Source organism: Pan troglodytes, chromosome 7 (genome assembly GCF_028858775.2).
Source record: "Pan troglodytes isolate AG18354 chromosome 7, NHGRI_mPanTro3-v2.0_pri, whole genome shotgun sequence".
Classification (NCBI taxonomy): domain Eukaryota; kingdom Metazoa; phylum Chordata; class Mammalia; order Primates; family Hominidae; genus Pan; species Pan troglodytes.
This window is the reverse complement of record NC_072405.2, coordinates 94915933-94938272: the sequence shown is the minus strand read 5'-3', so window position 1 is coordinate 94938272 and position 22340 is coordinate 94915933. Positions and strand designations below refer to the sequence as shown.

The 22340-nt window shown below is 50.7% G+C and overlaps 1 protein-coding gene across 1 annotated transcript; it reads right to left on the bottom strand.

Moving 5' to 3' along the window:
* Positions 1 to 3272: 3272 nt before the first annotated feature.
* Positions 3273 to 4556, bottom strand: LOC134810773 (exonuclease GOR-like). Its single transcript, XM_063816811.1, has one exon. It carries the CDS (start codon positions 4554 to 4556, stop codon positions 3273 to 3275), a length of 1284 nt encoding a protein of 427 aa, XP_063672881.1.
* Positions 4557 to 22340: the final 17784 nt, after the last annotated feature.

The following is a 22340-nucleotide window of genomic DNA, read 5'->3' as shown; positions in this document are numbered from 1 at the left end:
CAACAGTGTAAAAGTGTTCCTATTTGTCCACTACCTCTCCAGCACCTGTTGTTTCCTGACGTTTTAATGATCGCTCTTCTACCTGGTGTGAGATGATATCTCATTGCGGATTTGATTTGCATTTCTCTGATGGCCAGTGTTGATGAGCATTTTTTCATGTGTCTGTTGGCTGCATAAATGTCTTCTTTTGAGAAGTGTCTCTTTATATCCTTCCCCCACTTGTTGATGGGCTTGTTTGGTTTCTCTTGTAACTCTGTTTGAGTTCTTAGTAGATTCTGGATATTAGCCCTTTGTCAGATGAGTAGATTGCAAAAATTTTCTCCCTTTCTGCAGGATGCCTGTTCACTCTCATGGGAGTTTCTTTAGCTATGCAGAACGTCTTTAGTGTAATTAGATGATGTTTGTCAATGTTGGCTTTCGTTGCCATTGCTTTTGGCGTTTTAGACATGAGGTCCTTGCCCATGCCTGTGTCCTCAATGGTATTGGCTGGGTTTTCTCCTAGGGTTTGTATGGTTTAAGATCTAACATTTAAGTCTTTCTTCTGTCTTGAATTAATTTTTGTACAAGGTGTAAGGAAGGGATCCGATTTCAGCTTTCGACATATGGCTAGCCTGTTTTCCCAGCACCATTTTTTAAATAGGGAATCCTTTCCCCATTTCTTGTTTTTGTCAGGTTTGTCAAAGATCAGATGGTTGTAGATGTGTCGTATTATTTCTGAGGGCTCTATTCTGTTCCATTGGTCTACGGTAACCAAAACGGCAACCGATAGCATGCTCTTTGGTTACTGTAGCCTTCTACTGTAGCTTGAAGTCGGACAGCTTGATGCCTCCATCGTTGTTCTTTTGGCTTAGGAATATGTTGGCAGTGGGGGCCGTTTTGTGGTTCCATATGAGCTTTAAAGCAGTTTTTTCCAGTTCTGTGAAGAAAGTCATTGGTAGTTTGATGGGGATGGCATTGAATCTATAATTTACCTTGGGCAGTATGGCCATTTTCACGATATTGATTCTTCCAATCCGTGATGGTGGAATATTCTTCCATTTGTTTGTCTCCTCTTTTAGTTCGTGGAGCAATGCTTGGTAGTTCTCCTTGAAGAGGTCCTTCACATCCCTTGTTAGTTGGATTCCTAGGCATTTTATTCTCTTTGAAGCAATTGTGAATGGGAGCTCACTCATGATTTGGCTCTCTGTTTGCCTGTTATTGGTGTATAAGAATGCTTGTGATTTTTGCACCTCGATTTTGTATCCTGAGACTTTGCTGAAGTTGCTTATCAGCTTAAGGAGATTTTGGGCTGAGACGATGGGGTTTTCTAAATATTCAATCATGTCATCTGCACACAGGGACAATTTGACTTCCTCTTTTCCTAATTGATTTCTCTTTATTTCTTTCTCCTGCCTGATTGCCCTGGGCAGAAGTTCCAACACTATGTTGAATAGGAGTGGTGAGAGAGGGCATCCCTGTCTTGTGGCAGTTTGCAAAGGGAATGCTTCCACTTTTTGCCCATTCAGTATGATATTGGCTGTGGGTTTGCCCTAAATAGCCCTCATTATTTTGGGAGATGTCCCATCAATACCTAATTTATTGAGAGTTGTTGGCATGAAGGGCTGTTGAATTTTGTCAAAGGCCTTTTCTGCATCTGTTGAGATAATCACGCAGTTTCTGTCTTTGGTTCTGATTATATGCTGGATTATGTTTATTGTTTTGCATATGATGGACAAGCCTTGCATGTCAGGGATGAAGCCCACTGCATCATGATGGATAAGCCCTTTGATGTGCTGCTGGATTCGTTTTTCCGGTATTTTATGGAGGATTTTCCCATCGATGTTCCTCAGGGACATAGGCCTAAAATTCTCTTTTTGGGTTGTGTTTCTCTCAGGCTTTGGGATCAGGATGATGCCGGCCTCATGAAATGAGTGAGGGAGGATTCCCTCTTTTTCTGTTGATTGGAATAGTTTCAGAAGGCATGGTACCAGCTCCTCCTTGTCCTTCTGGTAGAATTCGGCTGTGAATCCGTCTGGTCCTGGAGTTTTATTGCTTGATAGGCTGTTAATTATTGCCTCAATTTCAGAGCCTGTTAGTGGTCTACTCAGGCATTCAACTTCTTCCTGGTTTACTCTGGGGAGGTTGTATGCGTCCAGGAATTTATCCATTTCTTCTAGGTTTTCTAGTTCATTAGCTTAGAGGTGCTGATAGTATTGTCTGATGGTAGTTTGTATTTCTGTGGGATCGGTGGTGATATCCCCTTTATCATTTTTTACTGCATCTGTTTGATTCTTCTTTCTTTTCTTCTTTCTTAGTCTTGCTAGTGCTCTATCAATTTTGTTGATCACTGCAAAAAACCCGCTCCTGGATTCATTGATTTGTTGAAGGGTTTATTGTGTCTCTATCTCCACCAGTTCTGCTCGGATCTTAGTTATTTCTTGCCTTCTGCTAGTTTTTGAATGTGTTTGCTCTTGCTTCTCTCATTCTTTTAATGGTGATGTTAGGGTATGCATTTTTGATTTTTCCTGCTTTCTCTCGTGGGCAATTAGTGCTATAAATTTCCCTCTACACACTGCTTTAAATGTGACCCAGAGATTCTGGTATGTTGTGCCTTTGTTTTCATTGGTTTCAGAGAATATCTTTCTTTCTGCCTTCATTTCCTTAAGTACCCAGTACTTATTTAGGAGCAGGTTGTCCGGTTTCCATGCAGTTGAGCGGTTTTGAGTGAGTTTCTTTATCCTGAGGTCTACTTTGATTGCAATGTGGTCTGAAAGACCGTTTGTAGTAATTTCTGTTATTTTACATTTACTGAGGAGTGCTTTCCTTCCAACTATGTGGTCAATGTGGAAATAAGTGTGATGTGGTGCTGAGAAGCATGTATATTCTGTTGATTTGGGGTGGAGCGTTCTGTAGATGTCTCCTAGGTCCGCTTGGTGCAGAGCTGATTTCAATTCCTGGATATCCTTTTTAGATTTCTGTCTCGTTGGTCTGTCTAATGTTTACAGAGGGCTGTTAAAGTTTCCCATTATTATGATGTGGGAGTCTAAGTCTCTTTTGATCACACTTTAAAGATCAAAAGGTAGAAGCGCAAAGACATTATCTGTGCAATATTAGAAACCTAATAAGTGGTGGAATTTGGCCTTGAACCCAGATATCTAACTCCAGAGCCTAAGTGCTTCACCCACCTCACTGTGGTGCCTCTCGAGAAAAACAGGTAAGCACACATTCAGAAAGCTGGTGGGCCGGGGGGCTGGCCTTGTACTCAGAGGCCATGGAAGTCCCACGTGGGGTGGCTAGTGGTGTAAGGACAGAGGTCTCGGATGGGCAGAGGGATGTGGACAGGCGCGAGGGGGCGCGGCAGGGACTCGGGGGACTGGGAGTGGCGGCTCGGTGCTGCGGGAGGCGATTAGTGGAAGGACAGAGGTCTGGGAAGGGCAGAGGGATGGGGACAGGCCCGAGGGTCCGCGGCAGGGATTCCGGGGGACTGGGAGTGGCCGGTTGGGGTTACTCTTGCCTTTTTGCCCTCTCCTGCCGTCGACTGCTCCGGTTTCTTTGGCCTTGCGGCGAGGTGGACAGGGTGAGCTCTCGGGACTGATGGCGGTTGTGGAAGGGGCCTGGGGCCAAGGACAGGCCAGGGCGGCGGGAGAGGCGGACCGGTGGCGTGGCTGGATCTGGGCGTGCTGTCGGACCTTCCACATCACCAGCTGCAGGCAGGCGTTTGCGTCCTCGCTGGAGTTGTGGCCGTCCTGGCTGTCCTGGATGATCTGTCCCAGGTAGTCGGCCGCGAGATTCCTGAGGGAACGCTTGTAGGGGAAACCCAGGTAGTGCGGGAAGAGCACGGCCGTGTCCAGCACGGTGCTGTGGATGAGCTTCAGGGCCAGCAGATCGCTCTCCAGGCTGTGCCCGATGAGGATGGTTTGGGCGCTGAAAAAGCTCAGCAGGATGGCTTGCACTTGGGGCAAGGTGATGCTCGTCTTGGCGACGTCGGCCTCGGTGACTCCGGAAAACCTGGTGTTGTAGTCCACGATCTCGTTGTCGGGCTTGACGAAGGTGTCGTACACCACTCGCATGTCGGCGTCCACCACGGTGACGCGGGTCAGCTCTAGGCCATGCGTGGTGTAGCACATCTCACAGTCCAAGGCGTAGATTCCTGGATAAGCGTCTCTGGACAACTCTTTCTTGAAGGTCTCCACGAAGCCATCGAGGCTGTCCTTGCGGCCGTCCCGCACGTGCTGCTTTGCCACCTGGCAGCCCACAGAGCCAGGAGCAGCTGCACAGCAGGTGTACTGGCTAACCCGGCCTCCAGCCACCTGGCTCCAGCGGACCCGCCCCCAGTGATAATAACACAACTGGTCGCGTACACAGCGGCCCGAGGAGGACACCAGGTACTCGGTGCCACAACGGCAGCAGACCCTGCAGGAGGAGTCGCCGGGCCCCTTCCCCTGGCCAGTGAAGAGGACGGCGCCTCCGGGCCGCTCGGGGTGCGGGAAGGGGTAGCCGTTCTCCTTGAGCTGGTCCTGGCTGAGCAGGAACTCCTGGAGGCGGCTGTACAGGGCGGCCCTGCTGAGGCCCGGCATGGAGCTGGGGGTCAGGCCCTTCAGTCTCTTGAGGGTGTTCAGGACCACGTTCAGGTACCTGTTCTTGTTGGGGCTGCAGTCGTAGGCCACCTTCTCCTCGTTCAGCGCCTTCTCCACGGCCTCCTGCTTGGAGGCGCAGAACTTGAGACACTCTTCGGTGAACAGTTGGAGATAGCCTCGGCGGAGGACGGTGGGGACTTGGCACCCAGACCTTCGGAGGATAATAGGTTTCTTCCAACTCGGTAGGGATGGACGACGGACGATTCGCTTAGAGCTGATGGTGGTGGTGGTCTTGCATGCCATCCCTGACCTGTTGCGCGTCTTCCCTGGCTGTCTGCCGACCTTGGAGCCACTGGAGCGTTGGCTGCTGCTGGCCACCCGGGTTCTCTTGGCATCTGTGCAACCTGTGACCAAGCAAGGGCTGGAAGCGTGGGCGATCGTCTTCCTCTTCCTGGGGGCTGAGATGCGGACTCCCGAGGGCCTCTCTGTCAGCCTTGGGGCGGCTGGCAAGCAGCAGGCCGATCCCCTCTGCGCAGGGAAGTAGGACGCCTCCGTCACCATCTTGAGACACGCTGGGGGCACCGCCGGACCCATGTTCTGGGGCTCCGCCTGGATGTCCACAAATGCGGAGGCCTGGTTGTGCATCTGGGGCACCCGGAGCCCGAAGCTCTGGGCAGGCTGATGAGAGGGCAGGGGGAATTCTGGAGCCTCGAGGGCCGCCTCCTCGGCCACCTTCTTAGCTTCTGGGTATCCAGGTGGGAACCAGCAGGGAGCTGTGGCTCGCAACGTCTTGCTGCCTTCGGGAGCACCGGCCTGGCTCTGCTCCGCTCCCAACTGGCGTCTTCTTGCCTCCAGGGCCGCCTCCTCGGCCACCTTCTTAGCTTCTGGGTATCCAGGTGGGAACCAGCAGGGAGCTGTGGCTCGCAACATCTTGCTGCCTTCGGGAGCACCGGCCTGGCTCTGCTCCGCTCCCAACTGGCGGCTTCTTGCCTCCAGGGCCGCCTCCTCGGCCACCTTCTTAGCTTCTGGGTATCCAGGTGGGAACCAGCAGGGAGCTGTGGCTCGCAACATCTTGCTGCCTTCGGGAGCACCGGCCTGGCTCTGCTCCTCTCCCAACTGGCGGCTTCAATGAGTGCCGCCCCCGCCACCCGTCGCCTTTATAGACGCACAGGGCAGAGTGGGTGGGACTTCTCCTTGATAGGTTGGTGCTTCCATCCAATCACACTGAACCTCATCTTCCACCAGACTCCAGCTTGGGAATGCCTCAAGGGGTGCACTAATGGAATCAACTGGAACTCCTGGTTGCTAACCTTGGAGCTAGGTTGCTTTTCCTGAGTTAATTAACTGTCCCTGCAGGGCAGTCCTATCATGGCTACTGGAATTGGGCCACCTAGGATTCATTTCAGCGTCAGGGAGTTTGGTCAACTTGCTTGGGCCCACACAGCACCCCATGGAGCCAGGACTGGGCCAGCAGTCTGCTGCATGCTGCAGGGCAGGATCTCTCTGGGGTTGCGTTTCCCTGCTCTGTGCACTCCTCCGCTGAGGGCAAATTGAGGACAGGAAGTGGACCGCACCCACTTCTCTCCCACGACTTGGGCAATGTTCAACACAGGGGTTCTTCAAAAGGTTCATAGAAAATGCACGTGGTGAAGAAACTATGCATGGGTTTCCACTGGTTTGCACTCAAATAAACTTGTCCGAACTTCTTATAACCTTTCTGAACTAGATCTAGTTTGAGGCACTGAGAAGGATGAGACATCCACTGAAAAGGACTCCTATCAGAGCAACATGAATTCCACGAAAATTGCAGCAAGAGCAAACATCAAATTTCTGGTGAAGCTTGGGTGGAAGAATGAAGAAATCATTGATGTTTTAACAAAAGCTTCTAAGGACACTACCCCAAAGAAATGAACTCTTTACGAATGTATAGCTTGTTTCAAGAAGAGGTGAGAAGATGTGGGAGATGAATCCTGCAGTGGCTGTGAAAACCACTGTGCCCAGATCAGCTGCAGTTACGACGAGAGCTATCAGTGGAAATTTTAAACAGGAGGGATCACGATCCTGACGCATCCCTCTGACAAATTGTAACCGGAAGTTGGAACATGGCTTTACCAATATGACCTCGAATGCAAAGCATCATCAAAGCGACGGCTACCGAGAGGTGGCAGTGGTCCAGTCAAAGGAAAAGGAGGCCAGTCAGGAGCCAACATCATGGCATCAGTGTTTTGGGACACTCAAGGCATTTTGCTTGTTGACTTTCTGAAGGGCCAAACATCTGCTTATTAGGAGAGTGTTCCGAGAAGCTTAGAGAAAGCTTTGGTAGAAACATGCTGGGAAAGTCTCACTAGATCCCTGTTCACCACCTCAGTGCTCTGCTCATTCCTCTCATCAAACAAGGGCAATTTTGTCAGTTTCAATGGGCAGTCCTTAGGAATGCACCTTACGGGCTGCTTTCATGCCTTCTAAATTCTTTTTGTTTCCTAATTATAAAAAGTCATCTTGCTTGGAAAGATGAGAGAAAGTCTCCTTGCCATGCTTGGACAGATGAGAGATGAGATCCTCCTCTTCTCTCCCAGGACAGAATGGTCAGACTTGAGTTTCCTTTCTCCTCACTCTTCTCCTCCTTGAGGGAGGTGCTGTGCCGGACAGACCTGCTCCCGTGTCTAGACACGGGTAGACTCGTTGAAGATCCTCACAGGCAATCCTCCTTGGGGTCAAAGGGGAAGGATTTATTTCTTCAGGGCTCAGTAGTCCTCATCCTTACGCGCACCTTCACCAGCCCAGGGCGGGGTAGCGGAGGGTGAAAGGGCGTGGCTCACAGCCCGTTTCTTCCGCTCGGGCGTCTCCTGGGAGGAACCCTTGTCCAGTGAGCGGGTCTTCGTCTCCACCAAATTCCCTAGGGGGACACTTCTGGCAGCCCTTCTTGTTCAGCAGCTTACGGGGGTCAGGTGGACCTCTGCTAGTCACCAGCCTGAAGCCCTTACTCCATTTCAGCTATTTTTGCAGTTGCCTAGGTGACTTTTGAACCACATTACCCAGAACAGCCAACGGAGGAGGGGTGAGAAGAGTGGCCGTCTGGGTTTGCCGCATAGTGCTGCCTTAGAGGAGTGGTGCAGTCTTCGGTTGTGTGATACTTCACCTGGCTGATTTCTGGGAATGCCTCCACAAATTCGCTAAATTCAGTAGCTTTTGCCTTCCAAGATTCACCTGGTTGGTGTGTTGCACCCATTCACTAGTCATTTACATTAGGTATATCTCTTAATGCTATCCCTCCCCCTCCTCACGCCCATGACAGGCCCCGGTGTGTGATGTTCCCCTTCCTGTGTCCAAGCGTTCTCATACTTCAATTCCCACCTATGAATGAGAACATGCGGTGTTTGGTTTTTTTGTCCTTGCTATAGTTTGCTAAGAATGATGGTTTCCAGCTTCATCCGTGTCCCTCCAAAGGGCATGAACTCATGCTTTTTCATGGCTGCATAGTATTCCATGGTGTATTTGTGCCACATTTTCTTAATCCAGTCTATCATTGATGGACATCTGGGTTGGTTCCAAGTCTTTGCTACTGTGAATGGTGCCGCAATAAACATACGTCTGCGTGTGTGCTTTTAGCAGCATGATTTCTAATCCTATGGGTATATATACCCAGTAATGGGATGGCTGGGTCAAAAGGTATTTCTATTTCGAGATCCTTGAGGATTCACCACACTATCTTCCACTACCGTTGAACTAGTTTACAGTCCCACCAACAGTGTAAAAGTGTTCCTATTTGTCCACTACCTCTCCAGCACCTGTTGTTTCCTGACGTTTTAATGATCGCTCTTCTACCTGGTGTGAGATGATATCTCATTGCGGATTTGATTTGCATTTCTCTGATGGCCAGTGTTGATGAGCATTTTTTCATGTGTCTGTTGGCTGCATAAATGTCTTCTTTTGAGAAGTGTCTCTTCATATCCTTCCCCCACTTGTTGATGGGCTTGTTTGGTTTCTCTTGTAACTCTGTTTGAGTTCTTAGTAGATTCTGGATATTAGCCCTTTGTCAGATGAGTAGATTGCAAAAATGTTCTCCCTTTCTGCAGGATGCCTGTTCACTCTCATGGGAGTTTCTTTAGCTATGCAGAACGTCTTTAGTGTAATTAGATGCTGTTTGTCAATGTTGGCTTTCGTTGCCATTGCTTTTGGCGTTTTAGACATGAGGTCCTTGCCCATGCCTGTGTCCTCAATGGTATTGGCTGGGTTTTCTCCTAGGGTTTGTATGGTTTAAGATCTAACATTTAAGTCTTTCTTCTGTCTTGAATTAATTTTTGTACAAGGTGTAAGGAAGGGATCCGATTTCAGCTTTCGACATATGGCTAGCCTGTTTTCCCAGCACCATTTTTTAAATAGGGAATCCTTTCCCCATTTCTTGTTTTTGTCAGGTTTGTCAAAGATCAGATGGTTGTAGATGTGTCGTATTATTTCTGAGGGCTCTATTCTGTTCCATTGGTCTACGGTAACCAAAACGGCAACCGATAGCATGCTCTTTGGTTACTGTAGCCTTCTACTGTAGCTTGAAGTCGGACAGCTTGATGCCTCCATCGTTGTTCTTTTGGCTTAGGAATATGTTGGCAGTGGGGGCCGTTTTGTGGTTCCATATGAGCTTTAAAGCAGTTTTTCCCAGTTCTGTGAAGAAAGTCATTGGTAGTTTGATGGGGATGGCATTGAATCTGTAATTTACCTTGGGCAGTATGGCCATTTTCACGATATTGATTCTTCCAATCCGTGATGGTGGAATATTCTTCCATTTGTTTGTCTCCTCTTTTAGTTCGTGGAGCAATGCTTGGTAGTTCTCCTTGAAGAGGTCCTTCACATCCCTTGTTAGTTGGATTCCTAGGCATTTTATTCTCTTTGAAGCAATTGTGAATGGGAGCTCACTCATGATTTGGCTGTCTGTTTGCCTGTTATTGGTGTATAAGAATGCTTGTGATTTTTGCACCTCGATTTTGTATCCTGAGACTTTGCTGAAGTTGCTTATCAGCTTAAGGAGATTTTGGGCTGAGACGATGGGGTTTTCTAAATATTCAATCATGTCATCTGCACACAGCGACAATTGGACTTCCTCTTTTCCTAATTGATTTCTCTTTATTTCTTTCTCCTGCCTGATTGCCCTGGGCAGAAGTTCCAACACTATGTTGAATAGGAGTGGTGAGAGAGGGCATCCCTGTCTTGTGGCAGTTTGCAAAGGGAATGCTTCCACTTTTTGCCCATTCAGTATGATATTGGCTGTGGGTTTGCCCTAAATAGCCCTCATTATTTTGGGAGATGTCCCATCAATACCTAATTTATTGAGAGTTGTTGGCATGAAGGGCTGTTGAATTTTGTCAAAGGCCTTTTCTGCATCTGTTGAGATAATGACGCAGTTTCTGTCTTTGGTTCTGATTATATGCTGGATTATGTTTATTGTTTTGCATATGATGGACAAGCCTTGCATGTCAGGGATGAAGCCCACTTCATCATGATGGATAAGCCCTTTGATGTGCTGCTGGATTCGTTTTTCCGGTATTTTATGGAGGATTTTCCCATCGATGTTCCTCAGGGACATAGGCCTAAAATTCTCTTTTTGGGTTGTGTTTCTCTCAGGCTTTGGGATCAGGATGATGCCGGCCTCATGAAATGAGTGAGGGAGGATTCCCTCTTTTTCTGTTGATTGGAATAGTTTCAGAAGGCATGGTACCAGCTCCTCCTTGTCCTTCTGGTAGAATTCGGCTGTGAATCCGTCTGGTCCTGGAGTTTTATTGCTTGATAGGCTGTTAATTATTGCCTCAATTGCAGAGCCTGTTAGTGGTCTACTCAGGCATTCAACTTCTTCCTGGTTTACTCTGGGGAGGTTGTATGCGTCCAGGAATTTATCCATTTCTTCTAGGTTTTCTAGTTCATTAGCTTAGAGGTGCTGATAGTATTGTCTGATGGTAGTTTGTATTTCTGTGGGATCGGTGGTGATATCCCCTTTATCATTTTTTACTGCATCTGTTTGATTCTTCTTTCTTCTCTTGTTTCTTAGTCTTGCTAGTGCTCTATCAATTTTGTTGATCACTGCAAAAAACCCGCTCCTGGATTCATTGATTTGTTGAAGGGTTTATTGTGTCTCTATCTCCACCAGTTCTGCTCGGATCTTAGTTATTTCTTGCCTTCTGCTAGTTTTTGAATGTGTTTGCTCTTGCTTCTCTCATTCTTTTAATGGTGATGTTAGGGTATGCATTTTTGATTTTTCCTGCTTTCTCTCGTGGGCAATTAGTGCTATAAATTTCCCTCTACACACTGCTTTAAATGTGACCCAGAGATTCTGGTATGTTGTGCCTTTGTTTTCATTGGTTTCAGAGAATATCTTTCTTTCTGCCTTCATTTCCTTAAGTACCCAGTACTTATTTAGGAGCAGGTTGTCCGGTTTCCATGCAGTTGAGCGGTTTTGAGTGAGTTTCTTTATCCTGAGGTCTACTTTGATTGCAATGTGGTCTGAAAGACCGTTTGTAGTAATTTCTGTTATTTTACATTTACTGAGGAGTGCTTTCCTTCCAACTATGTGGTCAATGTGGAAATAAGTGTGATGTGGTGCTGAGAAGCATGTATATTCTGTTGATTTGGGGTGGAGCGTTCTGTAGATGTCTCCTAGGTCCGCTTGGTGCAGAGCTGATTTCAATTCCTGGATATCCTTTTTAGATTTCTGTCTCGTTGGTCTGTCTAATGTTTACAGAGGGCTGTTAAAGTTTCCCATTATTATGATGTGGGAGTCTAAGTCTCTTTTGATCACACTTTAAAGATCAAAAGGTAGAAGCGCAAAGACATTATCTGTGCAATATTAGAAACCTAGTAAGTGGTGGAATTTGGCCTTGAACCCAGATATCTAACTCCAGAGCCTAAGTGCTTCACCCACCTCACTGTGGTGCCTCTCGAGAAAAACAGGTAAGCACACATTCAGAAAGCTGGTGGGCCTGGGGGCTGGCCTTGTACTCAGAGGCCATGGAAGTCCCACGTGGGGTGGCTAGTGGTGTAAGGACAGAGGTCTCGGATGGGCAGAGGGATGTGGACAGGCGCGAGGGGGCGCGGCATGGACTCGGGGGACTGGGAGTGGCGGCTCGGTGCTGCGGGAGGCGATTAGTGGAAGGACAGAGGTCTGGGAAGGGCAGAGGGATGGGGACAGGCCCGAGGGTCCGCGGCAGGGATTCCGGGGGACTGGGAGTGGCCGGTTGGGGTTACTCTTGGCTTTTTGCCCTCTCCTGCCGTCGACTGCTCCGGTTTCTTTGGCCTTGCGGCGAGGTGGACAGGGTGAGCTCTGGGGACTAATGGCGGTTGTGGAAGGGGCCTGGGGCCAAGGACAGGCCAGGGCGGCGGGAGAGGCGGACCGGTGGCGTGGCTGGATCTGGGCGCGCTGTCGGACCTTCCACATCACCAGCTGCAGGCAGGCGTTTGCGTCCTCGCTGGAGTTGTGGCCGTCCTGGCTGTCCTGGATGATCTGCCCCAGGTAGTCGGCCGCGAGATTCCTGAGGGAACGCTTGTAGGGGAAACCCAGGTAGTGCGGGAAGAGCACGGCCGTGTCCAGCACGGTGCTGTGGATGAGCTTCAGGGCCAGCAGATCGCTCTCCAGGCTGTGCCCGATGAGGATGGTTTGGGCGCTGAAAAAGCTCAGCAGGATGGCTTGCACTTGGGGCAAGGTGATGCTCGTCTTGGCGACGTCGGCCTCGGTGACTCCGGAAAACCTGGTGTTGTAGTCCACGATCTCGTTGTCGGGCTTGACGAAGGTGTCGTACACCACTCGCATGTCGGCGTCCACCACGGTGACGCGGGTCAGCTCTAGGCCATGCGTGGTGTAGCACATCTCACAGTCCAAGGCGTAGATTCCTGGATAAGCGTCTCTGGACAACTCTTTCTTGAAGGTCTCCACGAAGCCATCGAGGCTGTCCTTGCGGCCGTCCCGCACGTGCTGCTTTGCCACCTGGCAGCCCACAGAGCCAGGAGCAGCTGCACAGCAGGTGTACTGGCTAACCCGGCCTCCAGCCACCTGGCTCCAGCGGACCCGCCCCCAGTGATAATAACACAACTGGTCGCGTACACAGCGGCCCGAGGAGGACACCAGGTACTCGGTGCCACAACGGCAGCAGACCCTGCAGGAGGAGTCGCCGGGCCCCTTCCCCTGGCCAGTGAAGAGGACGGCGCCTCCGGGCCGCTCGGGGTGCGGGAAGGGGTAGCCGTTCTCCTTGAGCTGGTCCTGGCTGAGCAGGAACTCCTGGAGGCGGCTGTACAGGGCGGCCCTGCTGAGGCCCGGCATGGAGCTGGGGGTCAGGCCCTTCAGTCTCTTGAGGGTGTTCAGGACCACGTTCAGGTACCTGTTCTTGTTGGGGCTGCAGTCGTAGGCCACCTTCTCCTCGTTCAGCGCCTTCTCCACGGCCTCCTGCTTGGAGGCGCAGAACTTGAGACACTCTTCGGTGAACAGTTGGAGATAGCCTCGGCGGAGGACGGTGGGGACTTGGCACCCAGACCTTCGGAGGATAATAGGTTTCTTCCAACTCGGTAGGGATGGACGACGGACGATTCGCTTAGAGCTGATGGTGGTGGTGGTCTTGCATGCCATCCCTGACCTGTTGCGCGTCTTCCCTGGCTGTCTGCCGACCTTGGAGCCACTGGAGCGTTGGCTGCTGCTGGCCACCCGGGTTCTCTTGGCATCTGTGCAACCTGTGACCAAGCAAGGGCTGGAAGCGTGGGCGATCGTCTTCCTCTTCCTGGGGGCTGAGATGCGGACTCCCGAGGGCCTCTCTGTCAGCCTTGGGGCGGCTGGCAAGCAGCAGGCCGATCCCCTCTGCGCAGGGAAGTAGGACGCCTCCGTCACCATCTTGAGACACGCTGGGGGCACCGCCGGACCCCTGTTCTGGGGCTCCGCCTGGATGTCCACAAATGCGGAGGCCTGGTTGTGCATCTGGGGCACCCGGAGCCCGAAGCTCTGGGCAGGCTGATGAGAGGGCAGGGGGAATTCTGGAGCCTCGAGGGCCGCCTCCTCGGCCACCTTCTTAGCTTCTGGGTATCCAGGTGGGAACCAGCAGGGAGCTGTGGCTCGCAACGTCTTGCTGCCTTCGGGAGCACCGGCCTGGCTCTGCTCCGCTCCCAACTGGCGTCTTCTTGCCTCCAGGGCCGCCTCCTCGGCCACCTTCTTAGCTTCTGGGTATCCAGGTGGGAACCAGCAGGGAGCTGTGGCTCGCAACATCTTGCTGCCTTCGGGAGCACCGGCCTGGCTCTGCTCCGCTCCCAACTGGCGGCTTCTTGCCTCCAGGGCCGCCTCCTCGGCCACCTTCTTAGCTTCTGGGTATCCAGGTGGGAACCAGCAGGGAGCTGTGGCTCGCAACATCTTGCTGCCTTCGGGAGCACCGGCCTGGCTCTGCTCCTCTCCCAACTGGCGGCTTCAATGAGTGCCGCCCCCGCCACCCGTCGCCTTTATAGAGGCACAGGGCAGAGTGGGTGGGACTTCTCCTTGATAGGTTGGTGCTTCCATCCAATCACACTGAACCTCATCTTCCACCAGACTCCAGCTTGGGAATGCCTCAAGGGGTGCACTAATGGAATCAACTGGAACTCCTGGTTGCTAACCTTGGAGCTAGGTTGCTTTTCCTGAGTTAATTAACTGTCCCTGCAGGGCAGTCCTATCATGGCTACTGGAATTGGGCCACCTAGGATTCATTTCAGCGTCAGGGAGTTTGGTCAACTTGCTTGGGCCCACACAGCACCCCATGGAGCCAGGACTGGGCCAGCAGTCTGCTGCATGCTGCAGGGCAGGATCTCTCTGGGGTTGCGTTTCCCTGCTCTGTGCACTCCTCCGCTGAGGGCAAATTGAGGACAGGAAGTGGACCGCACCCACTTCTCTCCCACGACTTGGGCAATGTTCAACACAGGGGTTCTTCAAAAGGTTCATAGAAAATGCACGTGGTGAAGAAACTATGCATGGGTTTCCACTGGTTTGCACTCAAATAAACTTGTCCGAACTTCTTATAACCTTTCTGAACTAGATCTAGTTTGAGGCACTGAGAAGGATGAGACATCCACTGAAAAGGACTCCTATCAGAGCAACATGAATTCCACGAAAATTGCAGCAAGAGCAAACATCAAATTTCTGGTGAAGCTTGGGTGGAAGAATGAAGAAATCATTGATGTTTTAACAAAAGCTTCTAAGGACACTACCCCAAAGAAATGAACTCTTTACGAATGTATAGCTTGTTTCAAGAAGAGGTGAGAAGATGTGGGAGATGAATCCTGCAGTGGCTGTGAAAACCACTGTGCCCAGATCAGCTGCAGTTACGACGAGAGCTATCAGTGGAAATTTTAAACAGGAGGGATCACGATCCTGACGCATCCCTCTGACAAATTGTAACCGGAAGTTGGAACATGGCTTTACCAATATGACCTCGAATGCAAAGCATCATCAAAGCGACGGCTACCGAGAGGTGGCAGTGGTCCAGTCAAAGGAAAAGGAGGCCAGTCAGGAGCCAACATCATGGCATCAGTGTTTTGGGACACTCAAGGCATTTTGCTTGTTGACTTTCTGAAGGGCCAAACATCTGCTTATTAGGAGAGTGTTCCGAGAAGCTTAGAGAAAGCTTTGGTAGAAACATGCTGGGAAAGTCTCACTAGATCCCTGTTCACCACCTCAGTGCTCTGCTCATTCCTCTCATCAAACAAGGGCAATTTTGTCAGTTTCAATGGGCAGTCCTTAGGAATGCACCTTACGGGCTGCTTTCATGCCTTCTAAATTCTTTTTGTTTCCTAATTATAAAAAGTCATCTTGCTTGGAAAGATGAGAGAAAGTCTCCTTGCCATGCTTGGACAGATGAGAGATGAGATCCTCCTCTTCTCTCCCAGGACAGAATGGTCAGACTTGAGTTTCCTTTCTCCTCACTCTTCTCCTCCTTGAGGGAGGTGCTGTGCCGGACAGACCTGCTCCCGTGTCTAGACACGGGTAGACTCGTTGAAGATCCTCACAGGCAATCCTCCTTGGGGTCAAAGGGGAAGGATTTATTTCTTCAGGGCTCAGTAGTCCTCATCCTTACGCGCACCTTCACCAGCCCAGGGCGGGGTAGCGGAGGGTGAAAGGGCGTGGCTCACAGCCCGTTTCTTCCGCTCGGGCGTCTCCTGGGAGGAACCCTTGTCCAGTGAGCGGGTCTTCGTCTCCACCAAATTCCCTAGGGGGACACTTCTGGCAGCCCTTCTTGTTCAGCAGCTTACGGGGGTCAGGTGGACCTCTGCTAGTCACCAGCCTGAAGCCCTTACTCCATTTCAGCTATTTTTGCAGTTGCCTAGGTGACTTTTGAACCACATTACCCAGAACAGCCAACGGAGGAGGGGTGAGAAGAGTGGCCGTCTGGGTTTGCCGCATAGTGCTGCCTTAGAGGAGTGGTGCAGTCTTCGGTTGTGTGATACTTCACCTGGCTGATTTCTGGGAATGCCTCCACAAATTCGCTAAATTCAGTAGCTTTTGCCTTCCAAGATTCACCTGGTTGGTGTGTTGCACCCATTCACTAGTCATTTACATTAGGTATATCTCTTAATGCTATCCCTCCCCCTCCTCACGCCCATGACAGGCCCCGGTGTGTGATGTTCCCCTTCCTGTGTCCAAGCGTTCTCATACTTCAATTCCCACCTATGAATGAGAACATGCGGTGTTTGGTTTTTTTGTCCTTGCTATAGTTTGCTAAGAATGATGGTTTCCAGCTTCATCCGTGTCCCTCCAAAGGGCATGAACTCATGCTTTTTCATGGCTGCATAGTATTCCATGGTGTATTTGTGCCACATTTTCTTAATCCAGTCTATCATTGATGGACATCTGGGTTGGTTCCAAGTCTTTGCTACTGTGAATGGTGCCGCAATAAACATACGTCTGCGTGTGTGCTTTTAGCAGCATGATTTCTAATCCTATGGGTATATATACCCAGTAATGGGATGGCTGGGTCAAAAGGTATTTCTATTTCGAGATCCTTGAGGATTCACCACACTATCTTCCACTACCGTTGAACTAGTTTACAGTCCCACCAACAGTGTAAAAGTGTTCCTATTTGTCCACTACCTCTCCAGCACCTGTTGTTTCCTGACGTTTTAATGATCGCTCTTCTACCTGGTGTGAGATGATATCTCATTGCGGATTTGATTTGCATTTCTCTGATGGCCAGTGTTGATGAGCATTTTTTCATGTGTCTGTTGGCTGCATAAATGTCTTCTTTTGAGAAGTGTCTCTTCATATCCTTCCCCCACTTGTTGATGGGCTTGTTTGGTTTCTCTTGTAACTCTGTTTGAGTTCTTAGTAGATTCTGGATATTAGCCCTTTGTCAGATGAGTAGATTGCAAAAATGTTCTCCCTTTCTGCAGGATGCCTGTTCACTCTCATGGGAGTTTCTTTAGCTATGCAGAACGTCTTTAGTGTAATTAGATGCTGTTTGTCAATGTTGGCTTTCGTTGCCATTGCTTTTGGCGTTTTAGACATGAGGTCCTTGCCCATGCCTGTGTCCTCAATGGTATTGGCTGGGTTTTCTCCTAGGGTTTGTATGGTTTAAGATCTAACATTTAAGTCTTTCTTCTGTCTTGAATTAATTTTTGTACAAGGTGTAAGGAAGGGATCCGATTTCAGCTTTCGACATATGGCTAGCCTGTTTTCCCAGCACCATTTTTTAAATAGGGAATCCTTTCCCCATTTCTTGTTTTTGTCAGGTTTGTCAAAGATCAGATGGTTGTAGATGTGTCGTATTATTTCTGAGGGCTCTATTCTGTTCCATTGGTCTACGGTAACCAAAACGGCAACCGATAGCATGCTCTTTGGTTACTGTAGCCTTCTACTGTAGCTTGAAGTCGGACAGCTTGATGCCTCCATCGTTGTTCTTTTGGCTTAGGAATATGTTGGCAGTGGGGGCCGTTTTGTGGTTCCATATGAGCTTTAAAGCAGTTTTTCCCAGTTCTGTGAAGAAAGTCATTGGTAGTTTGATGGGGATGGCATTGAATCTGTAATTTACCTTGGGCAGTATGGCCATTTTCACGATATTGATTCTTCCAATCCGTGATGGTGGAATATTCTTCCATTTGTTTGTCTCCTCTTTTAGTTCGTGGAGCAATGCTTGGTAGTTCTCCTTGAAGAGGTCCTTCACATCCCTTGTTAGTTGGATTCCTAGGCATTTTATTCTCTTTGAAGCAAGTGTGAATGGGAGCTCACTCATGATTTGGCTGTCTGTTTGCCTGTTATTGGTGTATAAGAATGCTTGTGATTTTTGCACCTCGATTTTGTATCCTGAGACTTTGCTGAAGTTGCTTATCAGCTTAAGGAGATTTTGGGCTGAGACGATGGGGTTTTCTAAATATTCAATCATGTCATCTGCACACAGCGACAATTGGACTTCCTCTTTTCCTAATTGATTTCTCTTTATTTCTTTCTCCTGCCTGATTGCCCTGGGCAGAAGTTCCAACACTATGTTGAATAGGAGTGGTGAGAGAGGGCATCCCTGTCTTGTGGCAGTTTGCAAAGGGAATGCTTCCACTTTTTGCCCATTCAGTATGATATTGGCTGTGGGTTTGCCCTAAATAGCCCTCATTATTTTGGGAGATGTCCCATCAATACCTAATTTATTGAGAGTTGTTGGCATGAAGGGCTGTTGAATTTTGTCAAAGGCCTTTTCTGCATCTGTTGAGATAATGACGCAGTTTCTGTCTTTGGTTCTGATTATATGCTGGATTATGTTTATTGTTTTGCATATGATGGACAAGCCTTGCATGTCAGGGATGAAGCCCACTGCATCATGATGGATAAGCCCTTTGATGTGCTGCTGGATTCGTTTTTCCGGTATTTTATGGAGGATTTTCCCATCGATGTTCCTCAGGGACATAGGCCTAAAATTCTCTTTTTGGGTTGTGTTTCTCTCAGGCTTTGGGATCAGGATGATGCCGGCCTCATGAAATGAGTGAGGGAGGATTCCCTCTTTTTCTGTTGATTGGAATAGTTTCAGAAGGCATGGTACCAGCTCCTCCTTGTCCTTCTGGTAGAATTCGGCTGTGAATCCGTCTGGTCCTGGAGTTTTATTGCTTGATAGGCTGTTAATTATTGCCTCAATTTCAGAGCCTGTTAGTGGTCTACTCAGGCATTCAACTTCTTCCTGGTTTACTCTGGGGAGGTTGTATGCGTCCAGGAATTTATCCATTTCTTCTAGGTTTTCTAGTTCATTAGCTTAGAGGTGCTGATAGTATTGTCTGATGGTAGTTTGTATTTCTGTGGGATCGGTGGTGATATCCCCTTTATCATTTTTTACTGCATCTGTTTGATTCTTCTTTCTTCTCTTGTTTCTTAGTCTTGCTAGTGCTCTATCAATTTTGTTGATCACTGCAAAAAACCCGCTCCTGGATTCATTGATTTGTTGAAGGGTTTATTGTGTCTCTATCTCCACCAGTTCTGCTCGGATCTTAGTTATTTCTTGCCTTCTGCTAGTTTTTGAATGTGTTTGCTCTTGCTTCTCTCATTCTTTTAATGGTGATGTTAGGGTATGCATTTTTGATTTTTCCTGCTTTCTCTCGTGGGCAATTAGTGCTATAAATTTCCCTCTACACACTGCTTTAAATGTGACCGAGAGATTCTGGTATGTTGTGCCTTTGTTTTCATTGGTTTCAGAGAATATCTTTCTTTCTGCCTTCATTTCCTTAAGTACCCAGTACTTATTTAGGAGCAGGTTGTCCGGTTTCCATGCAGTTGAGCGGTTTTGAGTGAGTTTCTTTATCCTGAGGTCTACTTTGATTGCAATGTGGTCTGAAAGACCGTTTGTAGTAATTTCTGTTATTTTACATTTACTGAGGAGTGCTTTCCTTCCAACTATGTGGTCAATGTGGAAATAAGTGTGATGTGGTGCTGAGAAGCATGTATATTCTGTTGATTTGGGGTGGAGCGTTCTGTAGATGTCTCCTAGGTCCGCTTGGTGCAGAGCTGATTTCAATTCCTGGATATCCTTTTTAGATTTCTGTCTCGTTGGTCTGTCTAATGTTTACAGAGGGCTGTTAAAGTTTCCCATTATTATGATGTGGGAGTCTAAGTCTCTTTTGATCACACTTTAAAGATCAAAAGGTAGAAGCGCAAAGACATTATCTGTGCAATATTAGAAACCTAGTAAGTGGTGGAATTTGGCCTTGAACCCAGATATCTAACTCCAGAGCCTAAGTGCTTCACCCACCTCACTGTGGTGCCTCTCGAGAAAAACAGGTAAGCACACATTCAGAAAGCTGGTGGGCCTGGGGGCTGGCCTTGTACTCAGAGGCCATGGAAGTCCCACGTGGGGTGGCTAGTGGTGTAAGGACAGAGGTCTCGGATGGGCAGAGGGATGTGGACAGGCGCGAGGGGGCGCGGCAGGGACTCGGGGGACTGGGAGTGGCGGCTCGGTGCTGCGGGAGGCGATTAGTGGAAGGACAGAGGTCTGGGAAGGGCAGAGGGATGGGGACAGGCCCGGGGGTCCGCGGCAGGGATTCCGGGGGACTGGGAGTGGCCGGTTGGGGTTACTCTTGGCTTTTTGCCCTCTCCTGCCGTCGACTGCTCCGGTTTCTTTGGCCTTGCGGCGAGGTGGACAGGGTGAGCTCTGGGGACTAATGGCGGTTGTGGAAGGGGCCTGGGGCCAAGGACAGGCCAGGGCGGCGGGAGAGGCGGACCGGTGGCGTGGCTGGATCTGGGCGCGCTGTCGGACCTTCCACATCACCAGCTGCAGGCAGGCGTTTGCGTCCTCGCTGGAGTTGTGGCCGTCCTGGCTGTCCTGGATGATCTGTCCCAGGTAGTCGGCCGCGAGATTCCTGAGGGAACGCTTGTAGGGGAAACCCAGGTAGTGCGGGAAGAGCACGGCCGTGTCCAGCACGGTGCTGTGGATGAGCTTCAGGGCCAGCAGATCGCTCTCCAGGCTGTGCCCGATGAGGATGGTTTGGGCGCTGAAAAAGCTCAGCAGGATGGCTTGCACTTGGGGCAAGGTGATGCTCGTCTTGGCGACGTCGGCCTCGGTGACTCCGGAAAACCTGGTGTTGTAGTCCACGATCTCGTTGTCGGGCTTGACGAAGGTGTCGTACACCACTCGCATGTCGGCGTCCACCACGGTGACGCGGGTCAGCTCTAGGCCATGCGTGGTGTAGCACATCTCACAGTCCAAGGCGTAGATTCCTGGATAAGCGTCTCTGGACAACTCTTTCTTGAAGGTCTCCACGAAGCCATCGAGGCTGTCCTTGCGGCCGTCCCGCACGTGCTGCTTTGCCACCTGGCAGCCCACAGAGCCAGGAGCAGCTGCACAGCAGGTGTACTGGCTAACCCGGCCTCCAGCCACCTGGCTCCAGCGGACCCGCCCCCAGTGATAATAACACAACTGGTCGCGTACACAGCGGCCCGAGGAGGACACCAGGTACTCGGTGCCACAACGGCAGCAGACCCTGCAGGAGGAGTCGCCGGGCCCCTTCCCCTGGCCAGTGAAGAGGACGGCGCCTCCGGGCCGCTCGGGGTGCGGGAAGGGGTAGCCGTTCTCCTTGAGCTGGTCCTGGCTGAGCAGGAACTCCTGGAGGCGGCTGTACAGGGCGGCCCTGCTGAGGCCCGGCATGGAGCTGGGGGTCAGGCCCTTCAGTCTCTTGAGGGTGTTCAGGACCACGTTCAGGTACCTGTTCTTGTTGGGGCTGCAGTCGTAGGCCACCTTCTCCTCGTTCAGCGCCTTCTCCACGGCCTCCTGCTTGGAGGCGCAGAACTTGAGACACTCTTCGGTGAACAGTTGGAGATAGCCTCGGCGGAGGACGGTGGGGACTTGGCACCCAGACCTTCGGAGGATAATAGGTTTCTTCAAACTCGGTAGGGATGGACGACGGACGATTCGCTTAGAGCTGATGGTGGTGGTGGTCTTGCATGCCATCCCTGACCTGTTGCGCGTCTTCCCTGGCTGTCTGCCGACCTTGGAGCCACTGGAGCGTTGGCTGCTGCTGGCCACCCGGGTTCTCTTGGCATCTGTGCAACCTGTGACCAAGCAAGGGCTGGAAGCGTGGGCGATCGTCTTCCTCTTCCTGGGGGCTGAGATGCGGACTCCCGAGGGCCTCTCTGTCAGCCTTGGGGCGGCTGGCAAGCAGCAGGCCGATCCCCTCTGCGCAGGGAAGTAGGACGCCTCCGTCACCATCTTGAGACACGCTGGGGGCACCGCCGGACCCATGTTCTGGGGCTCCGCCTGGATGTCCACAAATGCGGAGGCCTGGTTGTGCATCTGGGGCACCCGGAGCCCGAAGCTCTGGGCAGGCTGATGAGAGGGCAGGGGGAATTCTGGAGCCTCGAGGGCCGCCTCCTCGGCCACCTTCTTAGCTTCTGGGTATCCAGGTGGGAACCAGCAGGGAGCTGTGGCTCGCAACGTCTTGCTGCCTTCGGGAGCACCGGCCTGGCTCTGCTCCGCTCCCAACTGGCGTCTTCTTGCCTCCAGGGCCGCCTCCTCGGCCACCTTCTTAGCTTCTGGGTATCCAGGTGGGAACCAGCAGGGAGCTGTGGCTCGCAACATCTTGCTGCCTTCGGGAGCACCGGCCTGGCTCTGCTCCGCTCCCAACTGGCGGCTTCTTGCCTCCAGGGCCGCCTCCTCGGCCACCTTCTTAGCTTCTGGGTATCCAGGTGGGAACCAGCAGGGAGCTGTGGCTCGCAACATCTTGCTGCCTTCGGGAGCACCGGCCTGGCTCTGCTCCTCTCCCAACTGGCGGCTTCAATGAGTGCCGCCCCCGCCACCCGTCGCCTTTATAGACGCACAGGGCAGAGTGGGTGGG

Coding starts and splice junctions, on each gene's coding strand:
- LOC134810773 (XM_063816811.1), bottom strand. CDS start 4,556: ATGCCGGGCCTCAGCAGGGCCGCCCTGTACAGCCGCCTCCAGGAGTTC.